At 41.3% G+C, this 22,444-nt stretch overlaps 1 protein-coding gene across 4 annotated transcripts in view; it reads right to left on the bottom strand.

The window, feature by feature from the left end:
* Positions 1-1,369: 1,369 nt before the first annotated feature.
* Positions 1,370-22,444, bottom strand: part of ADHFE1 (alcohol dehydrogenase iron containing 1) — a 35,279-nt gene continuing 14,204 nt past the window's right edge. The window contains exons 7-13 of one of the 4 annotated variants that reach the window (XM_054985615.1): positions 21,639-21,744; positions 18,408-18,560; positions 16,420-16,518; positions 12,414-12,492; positions 12,067-12,163; positions 8,795-8,952; positions 1,370-1,876 (exon numbers count right to left, since the gene is read on the bottom strand). In XM_054985615.1, the coding sequence (XP_054841590.1) occupies positions 1,793-1,876; positions 8,795-8,952; positions 12,067-12,163; positions 12,414-12,492; positions 16,420-16,518; positions 18,408-18,560; positions 21,639-21,744 (776 nt within the window). In that variant the 3' untranslated portion in view covers positions 1,370-1,792. The remainder of the gene's footprint in view (positions 1,877-8,794; positions 8,953-12,066; positions 12,164-12,413; positions 12,493-16,419; positions 16,519-18,407; positions 18,561-21,638; positions 21,745-22,444) is intronic. The other 3 variants (XM_054985614.1, XM_054985616.1, XR_008597445.1) reach the window with 3 other exon arrangements.

Raw genomic sequence — 22,444 nt, 5'->3', positions numbered from 1 at the left:
TCCTTCCTACACACGAATGTGTTTGGAACAGGCTGATAGTAAAGAGCACAAGTCTTCCAGAGTAAGTGGAGTGAGGGCTAAATTTACACATTATATTTTAACATATATCTATGAAAATCTAATATATGGATTGAGACAAACAAATCTGCAAAATGCACAACATGTGTCAGGGTACTGGGATTGGCTACAGCTTGTGTACTTGATGACAACTAGAAGTTTGCCACTGTGTGATGAATTAAGTGATCCTTAGCTTCTTAGTATGGTGTATTAGAGATTGTATGTCTTTTGTGTACTCACACATGTGCTGTTGAATGCAAAGATCATCCATGACCTGAGGCCAGAATAACTCTAACAGACACGACCAAACATTCTATCTGTCTTAAGGATGAGGATTAGAGGAGGTCTTGGCATATGCTCTGTTTTTCACATGACTGAACAGGGAATATAAAAATAGGGACTGAAATAGGGAATACAACACTGAACAGTATTTTGGTGATCTGTAATCAGATGCCCAAAGTGTAGCTAAAATTTTTAAAACAATGGGGTGGGGGGGTGTTTGGCTAGGGGCTGAGATGCTAGTTAAAAAACTTTCCCTCTAGGACATTTTCCTGATGATATCCCCTCTTCCCCACTATTGGTGGTGGTGAAGTTAGGCATCACCCTCTGTCTTTTTTCCCCATCTAGGCCATTAGCGGTTGGCAAGAGACACATTATTTTGATCAGGAAAGAGAGAGAGAGAGAGAGAGAGAAAAGGTTAATCCTCCCTTTGCCAACTCCATAGCCGATCCAAATACCTCACACCTCCTGGCAGATGATTTCAAATAATGAATAACATGCTGGGAAATATGATCACAGATCTAAAATATACCGTAGCCCTAACACAACATCTGAACTTTAACCTGTCTCAAACCATTTATCACAGCGTTCCTAAACAGCTTAGGGTATTGTAGTTTTGCGAGGATGCCTAAAGTGCTTTGTAAAAGATCCCTCCTTATCAGTCCCCATTATAACTCTCAGGAAGGAATCTGTGACAAACCTGTTTATATATCTTTCCCCTAATTTATCATGAGCTTGCCTACTATTTCTTAAGGCAGTAAGGGTTTTATACGAATTATCTATATAATCATCTTACATGTATTTATTCAATTATGTTATATTACTTATTTTTTTAAAAAAAACTTTCCTCTGATTTAAGGTAAGGAAGTCTGAGCTCAAATGGTTCTCAAAGCAGGCTAGGGCGTAGTGATAGCAGTTTGTATTCCCAGTACCTGAACAGTGCACAATCTAGGGGTAAACAGAAATGTGTTCCCCACCAACTAGTCTTCTTTACAAGCAATACATTGACTTTTAGCCTTGCATCCAGAAAATTGGTTTATCAGACCCAACACAAAGTGGGGATAACAGGCTTACTGAGCTAAGAGAACAATACAGTCATTAAAAATAAAGAGTTTATTGTCTGACTGGTTCTGAATGAGAAAAAGTATAAAGGCAGCATTTCTATATTTGTAAATTTTTTATTTCTGTAGCTGTACTGCCTGATCCACTTCATATCAGAGATAATAAAAATGACAAGCTAGAAAGGTAAAAATCTCCATTGATTAGTTCTACTAATAAAGAACAACAAAATGAGAACTTATTGGGTCACACACAGAAATTAGCTTGAATGTAAAAACTCGGAATAGTGAGTTGAAATCATTACTACTGCATCCCCATTTCTGTTTTGAGTTCATTCCTCTAGAATGGGTGACAAAATAAACTCTAGAAGTTACTGAAAAAGTATTGAATATTTAAACTAATACAGTTTCATTGAAGCTTCAAACAAGGCAGATAAATCTTCTTCAGTCTGGGGACGAGGAGATAATTTTGTCACTCTTTCCTTAAAAAGAAAAGCAAAATGAAAAGTATATGAATATTTAGGCAAATATTGATAGGTTAAATTTCTTAAACAATGATGAGTATAACAATAATTATACACGTTCTCTCTCTTCCTCTCTCCCCTCTTGTTATACTTTGATACTGTTCTTCAAAATACTTTCCTGTTAGATTTCCTTATGGGGCCTGAATCCTTGGGTGGGGGGTAGAACATGAGTACATGTAAAAAAGGTAAAAAAGAACAACAAAATGAGAACTTATTGGATCACACACAGAAATTAGCTTGAATGATAAAAACTCTGCATAGTGAGTTGAAATCATTATTACTGTATCCCCATTTCTGTTTTGAGTTCATGAGTACATGAGTACTTTCTACATTTCTAATGTTCTACATTTCTACATGTTCTAATGAGTACATTTCTACATTTCTATTGAGATTTGTAGATATATATATATTTGATAGTAGCATACTTGAGGTAAAACATCACACCTTATAAAAAATAACTGTTTTATCCCTTCCCAACAGCAAGGCTATTGCACACTGCAGTACCTGAGGAGTTTCCTTTCACATAGGCACTCCTATGTGATCTCAGAATTCAACCTAATCTCTTTAGTGATTCTCTAAGCACTAAGATGCTTGGGCAAAATCTAGCTAGCCACACTATGACATCAGAGTAACTAATTAAATAGCTGCTAGAGGGATATGTACACAAACCCACTGTACCATTAGAGCAGATTAGCCAATGAAATCAAAAGAGGTAGGGACCAAGAGAGGTAAGGAGAAGAAGAGAAAGGGACCATCAGGGAAAAGGGCTGATAAGATGTCTCATCAGTTAGAGGGTAGTTTATAAAACTAATTAATCCTGATGTCCCTGCTGTTGATTGTATTGAATTACACTATGTAATCTGCCTTGAGTCTCAGTGAGAAAGGCAGACTATAAATAACGTTAATAAACATAAATCTTGTTACTGTGTTTTTTCCATAAAATATGCAACTGTTATTAGTGAATATGGAACTCTTTTTGACCAACAGAATCCTGTGCTTGTCAGCATATTCAGCAGTATCTCCTTAATTTTGCTCATAAATAGCATGCTCTCCATGCAGTACTGATTCCAAATTACTGTCTTGCTCCATTCAGTGGCCAATTAATATCATATTTTTCTATTCAGCAAACAAAGGGCTCTCTCATTTGTTTACTAGCAAAGACAGGGGGAGCTTCCCTTTGGAGGATCTGCTCTTCTCTGGCATCCAAGCCAGAGGGGGGGATGCATGGGGCGGGAGGGGGGACATCCACAAGACATTGATATATCTAATTCTGAACATGGTCAAATCTGTGGATACTTAAATCCAGAGATTGGAGCCATTTTTACAAATCTGAAAAGGGCTCCAGATTTGCAGAAATATCTGAGATATAACAGCAGAAAAACAATCGAGTATAAAACCACCCAAAATAATAGAAGCTGTAGCTTTCAGAAATGAAACCCCTCTTAATGGCTCTCCTGAAGTCAGGGGCACTGATAAAGGTAGATTAGCTAGTGGCTGGTAAGATCACATCTTCCTTGGTGGGTGGGAAGATTTTGAAGAACCTATCTTCCTTGCCTTAGCCACCTTTCAGGATGGCAGTACTTTCCCACAGCTACAGTTGAGGTCTTAAGTTTGCATGGTGGTATTTTGTCCTTTCTTATCTCCTCCCTGCCCAATTCAAACCAAAAACGTGAGTGTCATGATCTGGCTACGCCAGGAAGGCCTAGCAAGGCCTCAGAAGCCTGTTAGCAGTGGGAGTAGGCCTGCCTACAATTCCCAGAAGCCCCTGGGCCATTTTGGCATCCTTATTGGCCAATCAGAACACAGGGGGCTAGTGCTATATAAGTCTGGGAGGGAAAAAGCCTGCATTCTTTCTCCTAAGGGAGCAGACCAGAGGAGGTTTCTGCTAGGGGGTAGCAGTGGTAGGGTGAGAAGACAGGCCTGGCAGACAGAGGGACAGTGAGTTCAGTTGTGCTAGGGCCTTTTGTTTATTTTGCTTTCACCCATCTATTGTTGCTAATGCACCTTGCTTGTTTGTTTGATATTAACTGACCTCCTTGTAAAGAAACTATTTTGTTTGTTGTTACTCTGCCGGGTCCTCACACCTGTTTATTGGCCAAGCTACGGAGGTCAGAAGGGTTGGGAGGGTACTCTGGGCCTTCCCAAGGGACCCTAAATCCCAGAGTGGTGGCAGCATAAGGTGGCTCACCCTACCTGAGGCATGACAGGGAGTAAAGAACCCTTCTGCAATTAACTTTGCATGAAACACTCATCTTCTATTTAGCTTATTTATGTATTTCATAGGGAAGGAGAGTTTGAAATCAATAAACATCTACCACTTAATGCTACAGTGAACACGTTCTAAATTTTAAAAAATTAATATCCATTCATTCAGCAAGAACTCCTTCACAGCCATGCTAGAAAAATGTCTGGAAAGTTGGATTTCTAACAATCATCAACCAGTTCCTATGTGTTAATGGACTAGTGCATTATCTAGCCAATCATACACATGAAATAACATGATAAAAGAACAAGAGAGCTGGATTCTGCCTTGTGGGGTTTTTTTCGTGATGTGAACTTGCTTTGTCCATTCACCAGATTTCAACAACAGATATCATCTCTTTGTACACAAAGAGAGTCAGCGTGGTGTAGTGGTCAGAGCTGGACTAGGATCTAGGAGACTCAAGTTCAAATGCCCAGTCTCCCATGGAAACTTGCTAGGTGACCTTGGGCCATCACACACACAGCCTAGCTTACCTCACAAGTTGGTTGAGGATAAAATTGAGAAAGAGGAGGAGGATGTAAGCCACTTTGAGTGGCCATTGAGGAGACAAGTGGAGTGTTTAACATGAAGTTAAACACAACAGTAGAGATATACCAGTATTTTTAAACAGAGATTTCAGAATCAAGAATGTATAAATCAGAGACAATATCTTTGCTTCAGCTCAGCATATTCATCTTGTAATTCTATTTTAGAGGTTGTAAATTTTGTGTCTGCCAAAAGTAATTGTGTGAGCCAGCCTTTATTAATGGATTTTTATCTGGCTTCTAATTCAGATGCCAGATAGAAATAAATGAATTTGCACAACTGTTTCCTACATGAAAGATTCACTTGAAAGCGATTTTTTCTTGACATTTCCTATGAAATTCCTATGAAAGCTCCCTTATGTGAAAAGATTGCAATATACAGAAAGTATCTCCAACATGGTATTTACAGGGTGTGGTAATTAGTCAATCGGGTAAATTCTTATCCTAAGGCCATTTCATCATGGCCAGTTTGATGTAGAAGTTAAGAGTGCAGGCCTCTAATCTGGAGAACCGGGTTTGATTCCCCACTCCTCCTCTTGAAGCCAGTTGCGTGACCTCGGGTCAGTCACAGCTTCTAGGAGCTCTCTCAGCCCCACTCACAGGGTGTTGTTGTTGTGGGGATAATAATAACATACTTTGTAAACCACTCTGAGTGGGCATTAAGTTGTCCTGAAGGGCGATATATAAACCAAATATTATGTTATTATAAAAGTAAATTAGATGGGAAATCTCACTTCGTAAAGTCTCATCTATTTAAAAAATACAATAACTCCTAACATCTCACTTATAGAAAAGTTCTATTATTCTATTATTTTAACTACAGTTAACTTTCATAATTTTTGTTATCTAGGCTCAAATATAAATAATAGCTAGCAATAGTACCAGCTCAGGTGTTTTCATATTTTATTTTTCTTTATTTATACTCTGTGTTTCTCCCCAGTGAGGATCCAAAGTGGCTCATATCATTCTCCTTTCTTCCATTTTATCCTCACAACAACCCTGTGAGGTAGGCACAGCTTAGTGTGTGACCTGTCCAAGGTCACCCAGTGAGCTTCCATGGCTGAGGGGTGGGGGGATTCAAACCGGGGCCTCCTAGATCCTTGTCCAACACTCTAATGACTATGCCCCACTGGCAAATGTGCTGGTTACGTGTTTAGGTTTCCATATTTTAATTTTGAATCTGAAGGAGTACTGATGTTCTAAAATGGAAGGTTTAAAAGCAACTTGTTTCACCATTCTAAGAACAGAAAACACACAGTACATAGATCCAAAGGACCAAGCGATAACGGTCCAAATTATAAGTTATGTTACAGACACATTATTTGGTCTTCTGGTATGTTTTCTTTTAGTGTAAAAAGTAGGCATGGGGCCCTGATGTTCTTATTTGTTTTATTTTACTTCATTTATACTCCACTATTCTCCCTAGTGAGGACCCAAAGCATTTTCTATTGCTTCTATTGGATCTGCCTGCAGCCTTTGACACAGTTGACCATGCCATCCTATTGAGGTGTTTAGAAACAGAAGTGGGCATCAAAGGATGTGCCCTGGACTGGTTTAAATTGTTTCCCTTGGAGCGGACTCAAAGAGTGGCCATTGAAGATCAACTCTCTCCAGAATGGGAACTATCTTGTGGGGTTCTGCAGGGCACAAACTTATCTCCCATGTTATTCAACCTCTACGTAAAACCTTTAGGAGAACTCATTTGTAGCTATGGAGTTGGATGTCATCAATATGCAGATGACACCCAACTATATCTCGCTATCTAGGTCCCCACAGGATGCAGTAGAAATCCTAGATCGCTGCCTGACAGCCATGGTGAAATGGTTGAAAAACAACAAATTGAAACTGAACCCAGACAAGACCGAAGTGATGTTTGTTGGGAATGCAGAGATCTTGAAGAACATTGTACTCCCCACTTTCAATGGTGTTCATCTGACCCTTGCAGACTCAGTTAAGAGCTTAGGGGTTATACTCGACCCAGCGTTATTACTAGAAAAACAAGTGAAGGCAGTGGCAAAAAATGCTTACTACCACCTCACTCTAGCCTGGAAGATGGCTTCTTATCTTGACACAGCTGACCTGGACACTTGGATCCATGCTATGGTAACATCAAAGCTTGACTATTGTAATGCTCTCTATATAGGTCTCCCATCGAAGATAACTAGGAGGCTCCAATTGGTGCAAAATGCTGCAGCTTGACTGTTACCAGGAGAGAGCAGGAGCATGAACATCACTCCCATCCTACAGTCGCTCCATTGGCTACCCATCAGTTACCGTGCTCAGTTCAAGGTATTAATTATTACATACAAGGTTCTTCATGGCTTTGGTCTGGCATACCTATGGGACCGCCTCCCTCCCTATGTTCCTCCACGGCAGCTTCGCTCATCTGAACAAGGTCTTCTGCAGGTGCTAGGCTGCACATAGGTGAAGTCAGCAGCAGCCCGTACATGGGGTTTCTCTGTGGTGGCCCCTATCCCATGGAATGACCTGCCTGAGGAAGTCAGGAGAACCCCCACTCTCCTGGCTTTTTGTAAATGATGCAAAACTGAACTATTCAAAAAGGCTTTTTACTCAAATGGGAGGGCTGTATTGTAGATAAGGGGTCTCAGATGCTTCGCTAATGAGTTAGGGACCATAGACTTCATCACTATATTGCCTTACATATTTGCTGCTTTAAATATGTACTCCTATGTACCACCAGTGCTCCATGTTGTCTAATGTTAGTCCTAGAATTATGTTCTGCTTCAGTATTTTTTCTACTCTATAATGGATTCTTGCCAATACTATGTCTTTTAAACTTGTATCTATTTACCCTATGGTATTGTTTATGAAATGTCCTTGATACTGTATTGAATGTACTTGATACTGATTGTACTAATCTCATACTATGTAATCCGCCTTGAGTCTCAGTGAGAAAGGTGAACTATAAATGACATAAAATAAAATAAAAAAAATAAAATCTTACATCAACTCTTCTCCATTTTATCCTCACAACAACTCTTTTAGGTAGGTTAGGCTGAGAATGCGTGACTGGCTCAAGGTCACCCAGTGAGCTTCCATGGCAGAGTGAGGATTCAAACCTGGGTCTCCCTGATGCTGCATTAGGATCAACCCACTACATCGCACTGGTGTGGGCCATTTTCCAGAGAGAAACTGCCTCCCCCCACCCCCTCAGCCGCCACAGCCACAGCCAGCCTGGCAAGTGTAAAATGCCTGTCTTCTTTCCTTACCAAAGATGATGGCAGCCTGGAGTGGGGGTGTGGCGTGCAGTTCTGCTTGGGAGACTAGTTTGGGGTTGAAAACCTTTCCCTTCCTCAGCATCTTGGCCCTTATCTGAAGTCTCATTTAGGGCCAAAAATCCAGCTGAGAAATCTGCTGACAGAGCTCCAATATAATGTTTATCTATTTTTATACTGTACTGTTTCATATTGTTATTTAAACTGTTTTAAATATAATTTATATTGTAATGCTTTTATTACATTGTAATCCGCCCTGAGCCTGCTTGTGTGAGGAGGACGGCATATAAATTGAAAATATAAATAAATAAAATAAAATGTTCAATTTGGCCATAATTTGGCATACTCAAGCTAGGTTTGTATGTATGTCCTTGATGCTACATGGAAAATTGTGTTTGAAACTGATTTTGATATGCCATTCAAAACAAAAATATATTCCACTGGGTATGCCCAAGCCTTTTGCTGTACTTCAAACTGCTATTAAAAGCTGGCTCAGTCAGCAGTACTCTGTTGTCAATCTCATGATTAAGAAAGCAAAGACTTCCAAACAGTAGAATCTCCTTGGTTCTCTTCACATTTCTAAGCATATCTGAGACCAAGAAAGAGTTCAGGTGCACTAGTGTAGCAACTTTTAAAGGATAAGATTATTTGTCATTAGCTACTCATTCAGAGCATAAAATCATGCTATGGCGGGAAAAATCAGAAAAAAGTTGTTCATTGGCTATTAAGAAATGCCTGGTTTACAGCTGGTATTTTTTTCCTTATTGTTTGCTACCAACATAACAATGAAGTTCACAAATCAACTTTTAGTAAAAGCTTATTTAAAAGAAAATGTCTCTTTCATCTGTCCTACCTGAGGCAGGGTGCCTTTGACGAAAGATGGGATGTCTGCTTTAGAATAACCCAGAGCAGCTAAGCCATCATCAACGTTTAGATCAAATAAGAATTTCCGGAGTGTATCTGCCAAAATAAGGCCAGCATCTTTGATTCTTGCAGTGCTGGTATTAGCTCCTACAATAAAAAAGAGACTTTGAGCAAATAAGACATTTCTTCTCAATTATTATAACTTCAACTGAATGTACCACTCATACCTGCCTGCCATTTCTGTAAAAATCACATGTATGTTCATTTGGGATCTAAGTCCAACCTTCTGTATATTCATGTTTTAACTATTTCTATTTTTACTAATATTTTAATGTGATAATCTAATATTTAAATGAACTTCATGTTTCTGTTTATTAATTATTTAACATACTGTGGTTGTTGTGTGTTTTCCGGGCTGTATTGCCATGGTCTTGGCATTGTAGTTCCTGACGTTTCTCCAGCAGCTGTGGCTGGCATCTTCAGAGGTGTAGCACCAAAAGACAGAGATCTCTCAGTGTCACAGTGTGGAAAAGATGTTGGCAGGTCATTTATATCTACTCGGGAGGGGTGGGGTTGAGCTGAGTCATCCTGTCAGAGTTTCCCAGGGTGTGGAATGCTAATGGCGGGAGGCTTCACTGTATCCTGAGGAGATTCTTTTGCATATGGATTGGTACTTGATGTGCTAATCTTCTCTGCAGGGCTATTGTCGGGAATAGAGTGTTTTGTTAGCCTGGTGTTTTTCAAAACTGGAAACCATGCTCTGACACATCCCGACACGCACAGAAAACTATGCAAAACAGAAGCACAGCCACCTAGACTATATGGACTCCCTAAAATACATAAGGATTCAGTCCCACTCCGACCCATTGTGAGTGCCATTGGTTCACCGACATATGAATTAGCTAGACATCTGTCTGATCTCCTGCAGGACCACATCGGGAAAACCTCGTCTTACATCAAAGATTCAGCAGATTTCATCAACAAAATCAGTTCTCTGAAACTCAATCCACAAGACATACTTGTCAGTTTTGATGTTGTATCCCTGTTTACCAAGGTTCCAGTAAAAGACACTATTGCACTTATTAATCAGATTTTCCCAGAGGATGTAACAGCCTTATTCCATCATTGTCTGACAACCAGTTACTTCCAATGGGATAACGAATTCTATGAACAGATGGATGGGGTGGCCATGGGGAGCCCTCTCAGCCCAGTTATAGCAAACTTCTACATGGAACATTTTGAAAAAACAGCTCTAGAATCAGCACCCCACAAACCTAGTGTATGGTTCCGGTTTGTGGATGATACATTTATCATTTGGAGCCATGGGGAGGAAGAATTGATCGGGTTTTTGAATCATCTCAACAACATCCACCTGAACATACAATTCACAATGGAGAAAGAAATCGAGGGAAAACTCCCATTTCTGGATACCTTGGTCATCCGCAAAGCAAACTTTCAGTTAGGTCACAAGGTCTACAGGAAACCAACTCACACTGATCGGTACTTACACAAAAACTCCAATCACCACCCCCGACAGAAAAGAGGCATAATGAAAACATTAGTGGATCGTGCAAGACGGATATGTGAGCCGCACTTTCTCAATGAGGAAATTAATCATCTAAACCACGCACTTCAGGCAAATGGATACTCCAGAAATGAAATCCGAAGAGCAATCAAACCCAGGATGAATCAAACAACCAAGGAAAAACAGTCTCCTACAGGAAAAGTGTTTTTGCCATATATCAAAGGAATTACTGATCAGATGGGAAAGCTTATGAAAAAGCATAACCTTCAAGCAGTATCCAGACCCACCCGAAAAATACAACAGATGCTACGATCAGCAAAAGACAGTAGAGACCCCCTCACCTCTGCAGGAGTATACCGTATACCCTGCAGCTGTGGACAAGTTTACATCGGGACCACAAAGCGTAGCATCCAGACAAGAATAAAAGAACATGAAAGACACTGCAGACTTGGACAACCTGAAAAATCAGCAGTGGCTGAACATAGCCTAACTCAAACAGGGCACAGTATCTTATTCCAGGACACCAAAATACTGGACAACACTTCCAACTACTTTGTCAGACTGCACAGGGAAGCCATTGAAATTCACAACCATAAGCAAAACTTCAACAGGAAAGAAGAAACCTTAAGAATGAACAGAGCATGGTTTCCAGTTTTGAAAAACACCAGGCTAACAAAACACTCTATTCCCGACAATAGCCCTGCAGAGATTAGCACATCAAGCACCAATCCATATGCAAAAGAATCTCCTCAGGATACAGTGAAGCCTCCCGCCATTAGCATTCCACACCCTGGGAAACTCTTACAGGTTGACTCAGCTCAACCCCACCCCTCCTGAGTAGATATAAATGACCTGCCAACATCTTTTCCACACTGTGACACTGAGAGATCTCTGTCTTTTGGTGCTACACCTCTGAAGATGCCAGCCACAGCTGCTGGAGAAACGTCAGGAACTACAATGCCAAGACCATGGCAATACAGCCCGGAAAACCCACAACAACCATCGTTCTCCGGCCGTGAAAGCCTTCGACAATACATATTTAACATACTAATTATTTAATATATTTTTGTGGGTGGTGCTCTACCACTTCTCTCCCTTTTTGATATTTGGTATTAATTTATCAATAAAATTAATAAATTGTTTGACTTGGAAATTAAGCTGGAAGAACAACATGAAATACCAAATTAAAGGCCATTCTTCTGCCCCTTAGGCTTTTATTAGCAAAGTACTTAATAGGCAATGTGGATGATGGTGAAACTAGAGGAACGGGAAGCCTGACTCACCCTATCCTCTTTTGGCTGGCTGGTTTCCAGAGGTAAGGATTCTGCCCTGTCAGCCCTTTCTCATATTGTCCCCTAGCCCTGTAGCGAATGGAAGGGCTCAACATAATGGAAGGTCATTGTTATCAAATTTACAGAAGCCAGAGAATTGGCTTCTGCACGACAAGAGACACATTCCCTATGGGCTTTGACTTCTCTGAGGTATCTCTCATCATTCATTACATAGTTTCACAGCTTCCATCCCAGAACTTTTGGAAGTGTCTTCTGTACTTCAAAAAATATCCAGGGTTGTAAAAATCTACCATCTTTAAGAACAGTTAAACCAAGCAATCTTTTTGGGGGGGTGGCATTAGCATGATGTATAGTCATGAAGCCTGGGAGAGCTGAAAGAGGTTTTGTCCACTGATTCTGAATGAATTTCCTTTGTTTTCTCATATTTCATTAACAGAATCATACCCATTATCTGGGCGGCCTCCAAGTGACGCTCAGGGCACATGGGTGCTGTAAAAGTAAAGACTGCTGGAGACGTGAGCACAACAGACAGACCATGTGGCTAGAGGAAAGCAAAGAATAATGCATGTTAATCATAATACTGATAAATTAATAGAAGGATTTCGGGTGGGGCCATGGCTCTGGGGTTGAGCAGCTCTCCAGATCCTGGAAAGCAGCTGCCAGTCAGAGTAGATGATATAGACTTGGATAAAACAATAGTCTGACTCACAATAAGGTGCTTTTATGATGCACTTGAATATCTCCCTAGAAATAAATATACAAATGAATAAAAGATGTAAACAAATTATTACCACTAGAGAATGATCCACATGATAATCCTTTGCTTTATAATTCTTCACCAAGCCAGATATGGGATAAGACATTCCATGGCTAGAGGAAAAAAATCTTAATTTTAATAACAAAATATTAGAATTTTTATGGATAGATAAGTCTAATAAGCAACTAAAAAGTGGGACAATATCATAACTGAAGATTCAGGCAACTCTTAGATGTTCTATGAATAGTTTGGTTCAGCTCAGCTCATGTTTTGATTGAGCCAGTGGTTAAACTAGTGCTGCGGGTATGATGAAATAGCAAGAAATAATAATTCATCTATATATATATAAAAACAAATGTAAACACCCACTAAGAAGGGATTTTAAGAAATTCTCCCCCTAAAAGGGTAAAAAGGGGAAAAATGTATTTTCCCAAAGGGATACAGCTTCCCTGTGTGGCTGGCAGACTGCTGCCTGCTTGTGCCCCCACCCACTGCCAGTTTGGTCACTCTTCCCTGATTGGGCCAGCCTTTCAAAGTCATTTGCATATGCGGGCTGATTGGGCCTCACAACATTCCACACTTCATTCCCCCACCCCGAGACAGTAGGAACACAGGTCATTTGCATATGTGACTTGATTGGTCTTCATCCCCCCACATTCTAAACTGCATTCTAAGTATGCAGTTGCTATTGGGAGTCATTGAATGGGTCCTGAGGTAAAATGCACCTCCCAGTTCATTAGGGTTGCCAACTCAAAAACAAAAAAGACCACAAACGAAAAAATGTTACATACCCATAAGTATTATAACTAGAGATGGGCACGAACAGCAATACGAACAAAAAAAAGCCACGAACAGCCCAATGTGCTGTTTGAGAACAAGCTGTTCATGAGGCCCCATTCTCAATGAACAGGTGGTCTTCGCAAGCCTCGTTTGTTGCTGTTTGTCAAGCCAGACAGTCTGGCACCTGCAATCAATTCCCTTGGCAACATAGGCAGGGATTGTCTGAACTCTGTCTGAACTGCTGTTGCCCTGGAAACCCCAATCTAAACCCAATTTAGCTTGATAGGCAGGTCTTCCTTCCAAGTGTGGAGCTCCAAATTTTTTACAAGAGAGCAAAGACCGAGGTGGTGGTGGTGCTTCCCGCTCTGGCTAGTCTTTGCAGACAGTGGAGAGGGAAAGACAGCTGCTGTTGACATTTTGATAGACAGGGAGAGTGCATTGGACCTTGAATTTTCTTTGTGTGTGGTGGGATATGGAACTACCCCTTCAGGTTCCAGGGCTGCTGCCAGGCTCTGGGGCCAAGCTATTATTTACTATTGGTACCTTTCCTGCTGCCTGCTCAGGTAGGGTTTCTGGGAGTGGTGCGGTAGGGATCTACCCCTTCAGGTTCGTGGGCTGCTGCCAGGCTCTGGGACCAAGCTATTATTTATTATTGGTACCTTTCCTGCTGCCTGCTCAGGTAGGGTTTCTGGGAGTGGTGCGGTAGGGATCTTGACCAAACTTGGAGGCTAGAGGAGAGCCTGCTGGCCCCTATGAACAGCCAACCATGAACATGTTCGTGAACAGGGTCATGTTCGTAGTTGTTCGTGAGTCCCTGTTCGTGGACGGCAACGAACAGCGAACATCATGTTCGGTTTTTTTCCTGTTAGGGCCCATCTCTAACAACTCGATTTAAAGTAGTTAAATACCATAGCAAAGCATGGGTATCGAGCTAGTATACAAATAAAAATGCTCATCCAGAAAAGTGTGTGCCATAAAGTAGTCTATATTTAAAGTTGAACAAGGCTCATAGCCATTTCTACCTGAAGGCAGAAGCAAATGTTAATACATTACTCATCCTGGAGGTAAATGGTTCAGCCGAACCATGCCCTCTTTCATGCCTACAAAATCTTGCTTACTTTCAGATAGTACTGCTCCCCTAATCCATGTGGTAACTAGTTGGACCAGGTCATGTACATGGAAGGCATATCTCTTAATTTGTCCCTTTTCTGCATACAAGAGTCTTTAAGTTCCCGTTTTCACACGAATGCACACACACTAATGGCACACAGCAGTGCATCCTAAGTGTGGCCATAACTTTGTTCCTCTCTCTGTGCTCATGACTAGAGATGGGCATGATCCCAAAAAAATAAACGATCCAGCTGATTGTGGATTGGTGCCGGCGACGATCCCGAATTAACGATCTGCACCGATCATCTCCCATTCCTGAGCCGTGGATCGTGGATTGTGGAGGCCAAAGCGGGGCGCGCTGCTATTCCCAGCTATGTGAGAAGGTGGGTGGTGGCAGCAGCCGCTGGGCCTAGCGGGCACGGGGAGGCGGGTACGAGCTGCCTCCCCTCAGGGGGCAGGGGATCTGGCCGCTCACCGGCAGCACCCCCCATGTGTCTGCCCGCTAGGCCAAACTGGAGCGTGCTGGTATTCCCAGCAAGAAAGGAACGGTAGGTACTGGCGGCAGCTGCCGGGCCTGGTGAGCACAGGGAGGCAGCGGAAAGCCGCCTCCCCTCAGGGGGCGGGGGGTCTGGCTGCTCGCTGGCTGCTCCATGGTTGGAAGGAAGCCCTGCTGATCAAGGAAAGCTGGACTTCCATTCGGGTTTCCAGGGTGACAGAAGGAGGGCAAACACAGCTCAGGCATTCCCCTGGCTCCGTTGCCAGGGGAATAGATTGCTGGCGCCTGAGTGTTTGGATCCCTGATCCGAACCCGATCGCCCCGATCCAGGCCTCTCCCGATCGCTGGATCGTTGGCTGTGGCTGATCACGATCCGCCGGTTCACGATCGTGCGATTGCCATTATCGTGGGTTTTTTTCGATCGTAATGCGGATCGTGCCCATCTCTACTCATGACAATGGAGTCCAACAGTTTAAACCACCAAAGTCCAGGGGCAACTGAACACATTTATTTTCACAGAATTACAGACTGGGAAATTAATGCTGTTGCTACTACTATACCTCAATGAAATTACAAAATATAACATGATTAAAGCACGTTTCCTTCCTCTGCTCAGTCAGGGTTCTATGCAAATACTATTGTTAAAACATTAATCAGTTTCATTTATTATTGTATATAGCACAATTCAGATAAGTACTTGATTGCATTCACAGGATCATGAGCAGGACTGTGAAGAGGAAACATATTATCATCACCACCACCACCACCACCACCACCAAGTTTCTGTTTTAATATTTTTCTCAAGGGAGAAATTCCTAGTAATTCTTAGGTATTTTGTATGAGGGTCAGGAACTACAACAAAGTTAATAATTTCTTATTCAAAAATATAATTTAATCATTTTATTCAATCAGATTATTTTTAATTATTTTAAATAATCTGTGTTCAATTTCACAAACTGCCTTTCATGGAATCAGACAGAAATGTTAGATGGGGATTAGTCAGACATACATTTATCAGTCTGAAGAAAGTAGCTTTGACTCTTGGAAACATGTACCCTTGAAAAATATTGTTGGTCTCTAAGTTGCCACTGGACTCATATCCATGAATTTATCGACAGGACCCGACAGAAATCTAGGAACCTATTCAAAATTCACCGGGAAAACGGACAACCAGTGTGGAATAGCGATTAGAGAGTCACAGTAGGTTCTGGGAGATCCAGGTTCAAATCCCTACCCTGACATGGAAACTTGCTGGATGATCTTGGGCCAGTCACACCCTATCAGCCTAATCTTCCTCACAGGCTTGTTGTGAAGATAAAATAGAGGAAAGGAGAATGATGTAAGCACTTTGGGTCCCCACTGGGGAGAAAGGGAAGGATAAGTAAGAAAAGAAACTGATATTTCCACTTGTAGACAGGCACCAATTTGCTTCGTTGAAAAAGCCAATCTTTTACATCAGACGTGGTCCTATAGAACTGACCATGTTTTAAATGGCCAGCACACATTTTTTTTTTAAAAAACCTGTTTTTTTATTGAAATGGTTGCTTTAATTGACACGTGTCATTTTATTTTTAAGAGAATCCATTTTCACTGCTTAAGCTCACAGAACAAACTTAGAATTATGGAACAGCAGTCAAGTTTGTGCCCAACTCACCAAAGATGTACACCCGCATTCCCAAAACCAATGCCAGCAAAAGCACTTGCAAGATGCATATGAGCCCTTGCTTCTCGATCCTCTGGGTTCCTGATGGCTCTGTGCACAACAGAAACATTCTTATTCAAACAATCAAGTGTGTGTACAGAGGGAAAGTGTTACCTGCTGTAGCCTGTTAGAAATTATTTAACTGTTTTACTGTGGTATCAGCTTTCATGGGCAACAACTTACTTCAACACAAGCAGAGAGAAAACAAGCTTTATTTGGGACCATGGGCTGGACTTAGAATCCTTGCTTACCTGCTTACATCATGTTACAGAAATCCTAGCAGAACAATGCCTAGCAACCATGCCTAGAATACAGCCAGTTTATTTAAAATTAGCAAATGTCATTGATTTACCTGTCATTTTCAAAATCCACTAGTGTAGAAGCTGTCTTTTTCAAAATCACAGAATTAGATCTGAACCAATAATAGTCACAAGTGATGTTAGTACATAGTATGAGTTCTTTCAAGTCATGCCTTCTGCACTTGCACTATGAAAGGTTTGTAGTAGGGGTGTGCACCCAAAAAGATTTGGGGAAAAAAATTGGGAAAACCTAAAACTCTAGGTGGCAAACCACTTTGGATTCAGGTATTTAAACCACTTCAGGATTAACTGGGAAGATTCAGCCATTCTTTCCAATGGGAAGCGTCACCCCTGGCTATCTGGGGGCCTGGGAGGGCCATTTTCTTCCCTAATCCAAATTTGCAGGGGATCCTCTACTAACCCTCCTTTCTCAACCACCCAAGTTTCAGAAAGATTGGACTTTGGGGGGCATCTCATGGCGCCCCAAATAAGGGGCCCCTATCACATCAGAGAATCACACTAAGAAAAAAATTAATTTAAAATACACAAAGCTACATGAAGAGAGGGACACTCTTGCAATTAGAAGTAAACTGAAGCTCCCCCCCACCATATAACCAAACTGATGCAAGGGGAACAATTCACAGCAGAGAATCACATCCATTCAACCCAAACCAAACCAAGGGACACTCTTGCAACTTGATCCCTTCCCTCCTCCCCCTCATATCTCTCACCCCCTTATCTCCCCTCCCATTGGCCATAGGGAATAATGGAGCTTGGAGGTGAACAGGGACACCTTCTTGGGGGGGGGGGGCATAACATAGCCCCTTGAAGTCCAATCTTTCTGAAACTTGGGTGGTCATGAGAGGAGGGTTAGGATAAGGTCCCTTGCAGGTTTGGTGAATTTTGCTTGCTAAATGCCACCCTCCGCCACCTAGGAACCCCCCCTCCCAATTTTCTCCATAGGGAACAATGGAGATCGGCGGTGGATAGGGGCACCTTATTAGGGGGGCCATAACATGCCCCCCTGAAGTACAATCTTCCTGAAACTTGGGGGGTCTTTAGAGGACAGGTGGGAGTAGGTCCCCTGTGTATTTGGTGCATTTTGCTTGCAAAATGTCACCCTCGGACACCTAGAAACCTCCACTAACAGCAGAAGCATTGTTTCCTCTTGGCATTCCTTAGGAATGGCAAGGGAAAGACTGAACTACCCAAAGCTTAATGAAGCATTTCAGTAAGTTTTGCTTCAGCATTCCTGAATTGCTTTAGCAATTCTGAGGCTGATTCGAAAATGCCAAAACATCCAGAATCAGGCCATAACCCGTATCCTTAACCCAAAGTTTACATCCCTCGTTTGTAGGTTTCTTTTTACAATAGAGGCCTCAGTTATGTAACTCTGTGACATGTATTTGAGCTGCTTTGCACGTCTACATGTTATCCTATTGAAACTTGCACTAGGAAGCAAAATGTTCTAAGAGGCATTTTGTATTTTCTGAATCCAGAAATCCATTGTAAGGATTTTACTTATCCTAACAAAATAAGACTCTATTTATTCAAGCCTAGACTTAGATTATTTTTTGTCTGTGGGCATACTATGGGAATACATTTTATAGAGGAGATAGAGGGTCATTAGATAAAGTTTACCTTTTTAAATATTTGGCAACGATCCGCAGTGCATGGATGGCCCAGATGTCACTGATAGGGTTACTTCCTTGGTAAGCTGGTCGGTTCACTGGATTTGAAGGACAGGGACTGCGCTTATGATAGGGAAGAGCAGTATAGGATTCAAGGGCATGGCTGGCAGGAGAACGGATAGGGAGAATCAATAAAATGGAACAACTTGAATTCATGTAATCTGTCTTAGTGGATTTGCAAAACCACTACAAATAACAGCCAAGTGAGTGCTCCTGACTGTTCCACGTCACAGTACCAAAATACCCCAGTTTAGGCAATCATTTTCAAGCATCACAAAGGACATGTCATGTTGAGTTATTTATGCATAATATTAAGTAGACTGACTTAAACATAATCATCTTTACAGTCTGGGCCTGCACTGGTCATGCTGGGATTGTTTGCTACTGGCTGTTGTTTCCTGCTGTGTATTGTCCTGCTAGGACAAGCATAAACTTGTCCTACCTTCCAGGATTGTACTGTACCTTGGGGCTAGCTTACAGTCAAGTTCTTCTATATGATGCAGCCAAGTCTGTTGCTCAATTGACTTCAATCTGGAGTTTGTAAAAGCTTGCTCCTTGATTTCCATACAATAACCAGCAGGGGATCACCACCCATTAAGGGAATATCTCATATACAGAAATGTTATAATGAATCATATATACATATATTTATAAAGTGACAAGTGCATGAAGTGAATAAACTTCCTATAAATATATAATAACAGTAATAGCATTCCAGTAATAATATTCTCCAATACATCTAATCCACATAATAAATACAATTAATACAGTAAGTAACATCAATTTCAGAACACATTAATGGATGCATGTGTATGGCCATTTTCAAATTAAGAATAACTTTTTCTTTCCTTTTCTTGCAGAGATGCTGGAATGAAGTTTTAAGGTGACAAACACCATCCTTGGAAGACAAACAGGTTGGTGCCAGACCAACTTTCCATTGTGAAAATAATCTTCTTTATGTTCTTTCTACAGGTCAAAAACTGCAAACGGGGCCTGATGAGCAGCCAGCCCATTTAACTTATTTCGTATAAATAACTTTTTCAAGCGCAGACAAGATATCCAACAACTCTCATCCTGACCGAAACACCCAGTGTTTTCTTAAGCAGCAAACTCTCAATTGATGGCCATTTCTTGGGAAAACATGAATGTGTTCTGAAATTGGTGTTACTGTATTTATTGTATATATTATGTGGATTGGATGTATTGGAGGATATTGTATATGTATATTTCTATTACTCTTATTTATATATTTATAGGAAGGAGTTATTTATACACTTCATGCACTTGTCACTTTATAAATATATGTATATATGATTCATTATAACATTTCTGTATATGAGATATTCCTCTAGTGGGTGGGGTTTCCCCTGCTGGTTATTGTAGTCCCCGGAGGAGCCTATTTTTGTTGTGTTGCCCTTGATTTCCATACGGCTTTTTCTGCTAAAGAAGCAGATAGAGGATTTTCATTTTAAACTCTACTTTGCAATGGATTTCCTGTAATCAAATAAGTTATAAACATCAGCCTATGTCATGTAAGGAAAGCACTAAGTTAGAAAACAGGGTTGCTAGGCCAGGTGGACTGGCAACTGGTGGGGGGGGGGGGTTGGGTGTTGGAGGGGAGGATGGCGGGTGCGTCACTAAATCACTTTCAGGGAAAACCCAGAAGTGACAAAAACGCTCTAGGAATTGCAAGGGTTTCAGTGATCCCTAGAGCTGTTCTATGTCACTTCTTGGTTTCCCCTGAAAATGACAGTGTCACAGCCAATGTCACTGTTTAAAAAAATCTTTCTTCCATTGCCACTTGGAGCAGGAGTGGGCGACCAGGGCTGCTGGCAGGAGGCCTGGCAGCCCTATGAGAAAAATATTCTGCTTTTATTTCTTTGGTTGCAACTTTACTATTTCTGTATATATATTTTTAAAAACCCTTTGAAGAACAGAGAAGGCAGAGCAGTTAGCCCTCCCAGGGAACAGTAGCTTTGAAAAGTCTTCTTGAGAGCCTGCCTTTGAGAACACCCCACTGTGACTCTTGGGGCCCAACCATTTTTCTGTAGTAATTTCTCTTCAGAGTTAGCTTAGTAAGACATTTCTGTTTCAAAATGGGTGCTTAGCTTTCTCCTGCCATGGTGAGTAATGTGCTTCCTGCCAATTTTGCAGAGGATTCAAAAGTAACTCCTGACCCCCACTTTGAATGTCCCATGAAGAGGGGTGTGCATGTCACACACAGATCCGGCCATTCTTGAAAGCAGCAAGGCCAGAGCCCTATTTATTTTCCCCTCCAGTGATTTAGGAACAGTAAACCTCTTCTACTTTTGCCCAGTAATTCAATTCAGCAATGGATAACAGATTGGCAAAGGCCCTCTTTCACTTATTTGTATACTCACCACCAGTATATAGTGCTCCAGGCTGAATTCAAGTACAGAGAAGGGTTTGAGAGAGAATGGGCCATCTCTAGGATAAACTATAACATTACTTCTCCAAGAATTTTCCAGATGCTGCTGGCCAAGATGGAAGGAGACCCGTGATCTACTCATCCACCTTGAGACTTTGCTGCCAAAAGCTGCAATAGTTTTTCCTTCTACTACTTCACCTAAATGTAGTTTTTTTAGCATGCTTTGAGGATTGTCTCAAAGGAAAGTGGACAAATGTGTTTTTCGGATAAGCAGGAATCTACAAATTCAGCCATTATATCTGGTCACCACCAACTCCTCTATTCCAAGTAAGTTAGAGAAGAGCCTTTGCTCTTATGCCATGCTTTTGTTGGGCCAACTTTGTGATGTGAGATGTTATAGGAACAGCCTATAGAAAAACTTTTGGAGAGCATATCCATGGTACAAACAAGTTTCATCGTATACAACTGTGATTACTTACAATAACTCCTCCTGAGAATTTTAGATACGGCTGTTGAGAATTCTCTGTTTATCTCCATGGCCCCTAGGTTTCCTTGGAAGAGGGAATGACTGTCAAACTGCTTTAAGTTTGTAGTGTGGATATGTTCAAAGGACAAGAAGTATAAAACTAGTATAAACAAACTAGGAATACACAATTAGTGGATCAACTGAAAACTCAAATGATAAGCTAGATTGCATTAAACCATTTTGAGAATGACAAAGCCCTCATCAACATATACATTCAAGGTATTTAAAAATATTAAAAGGCTCCAATATACATCAAAGATACTTACCAAAGTACATCAAAGCCACTGTTGGCCATCACTCGCTCAGGCATATGGAGTGTATGTGAAGGATCAACAAGGCCCAAAGAGGGCTTAATGGCTCTAGAAGCTATGCCTAAACATGGACATTACATAAATGTGCAATTAGAAATAAGGGCTCTGATAGGAATTTGCAACAATATAAAAAGTGCTTAGTAAATGTTGAGCTGCAATGCAATGAAGCTTCAAATTACTGCTGCTAAAAATAAAGGAGAATAGATGGTATGTATATGATACTCGTAAGGATTATCTAATTTTATAAAATATTCTCCTAAGGGCCGGGTCTTATTAAAACTCTTTTGGCTTCCCTTAGAGTTCTTCAGATACCTTGCCCAAGGAAGAACCTCCAAGCTAGTCTGAATTGCATGTGACATCCCTCTTAGAAATTTCACTGGCCTTATTAAAATATTTTGGTCTTCCTTGAAATTCCAAAGCAAAGGCACACTAAGGACACGCCAAAAGACCGCTGCTGCAATCCAAAGCTTTATTCATAAATGCCGAGGGTCAAAATCAAAAGGATGGGGGAGCGCCCACTCTCTCCGGCTGCTCCCGGCAGGAGATTGGCAACAATATTGTTGAACTAAAACTAAGAAGAAACTTGACTCTTGTCCAGCAGGTTACTTTGTAGTAAAGGAATACACTTTACACTAAGAATTCATTTGTGGCTTTTGATGAAACTGTGAGCCTTGCGAAACGGGACAATTTAGCCAGGCAAACCCGTTGCCAATCTCCTGCCGGGAGCAGCCGGAGAGAGTGGGCGCTCCCCCATCCTTTTG

This window comes from Eublepharis macularius, chromosome 7, assembly GCF_028583425.1.
Source record: "Eublepharis macularius isolate TG4126 chromosome 7, MPM_Emac_v1.0, whole genome shotgun sequence".
In the NCBI taxonomy this organism is placed as follows: domain Eukaryota; kingdom Metazoa; phylum Chordata; class Lepidosauria; order Squamata; family Eublepharidae; genus Eublepharis; species Eublepharis macularius.
This window is presented reverse-complemented; position numbering and strand designations above follow the sequence as displayed.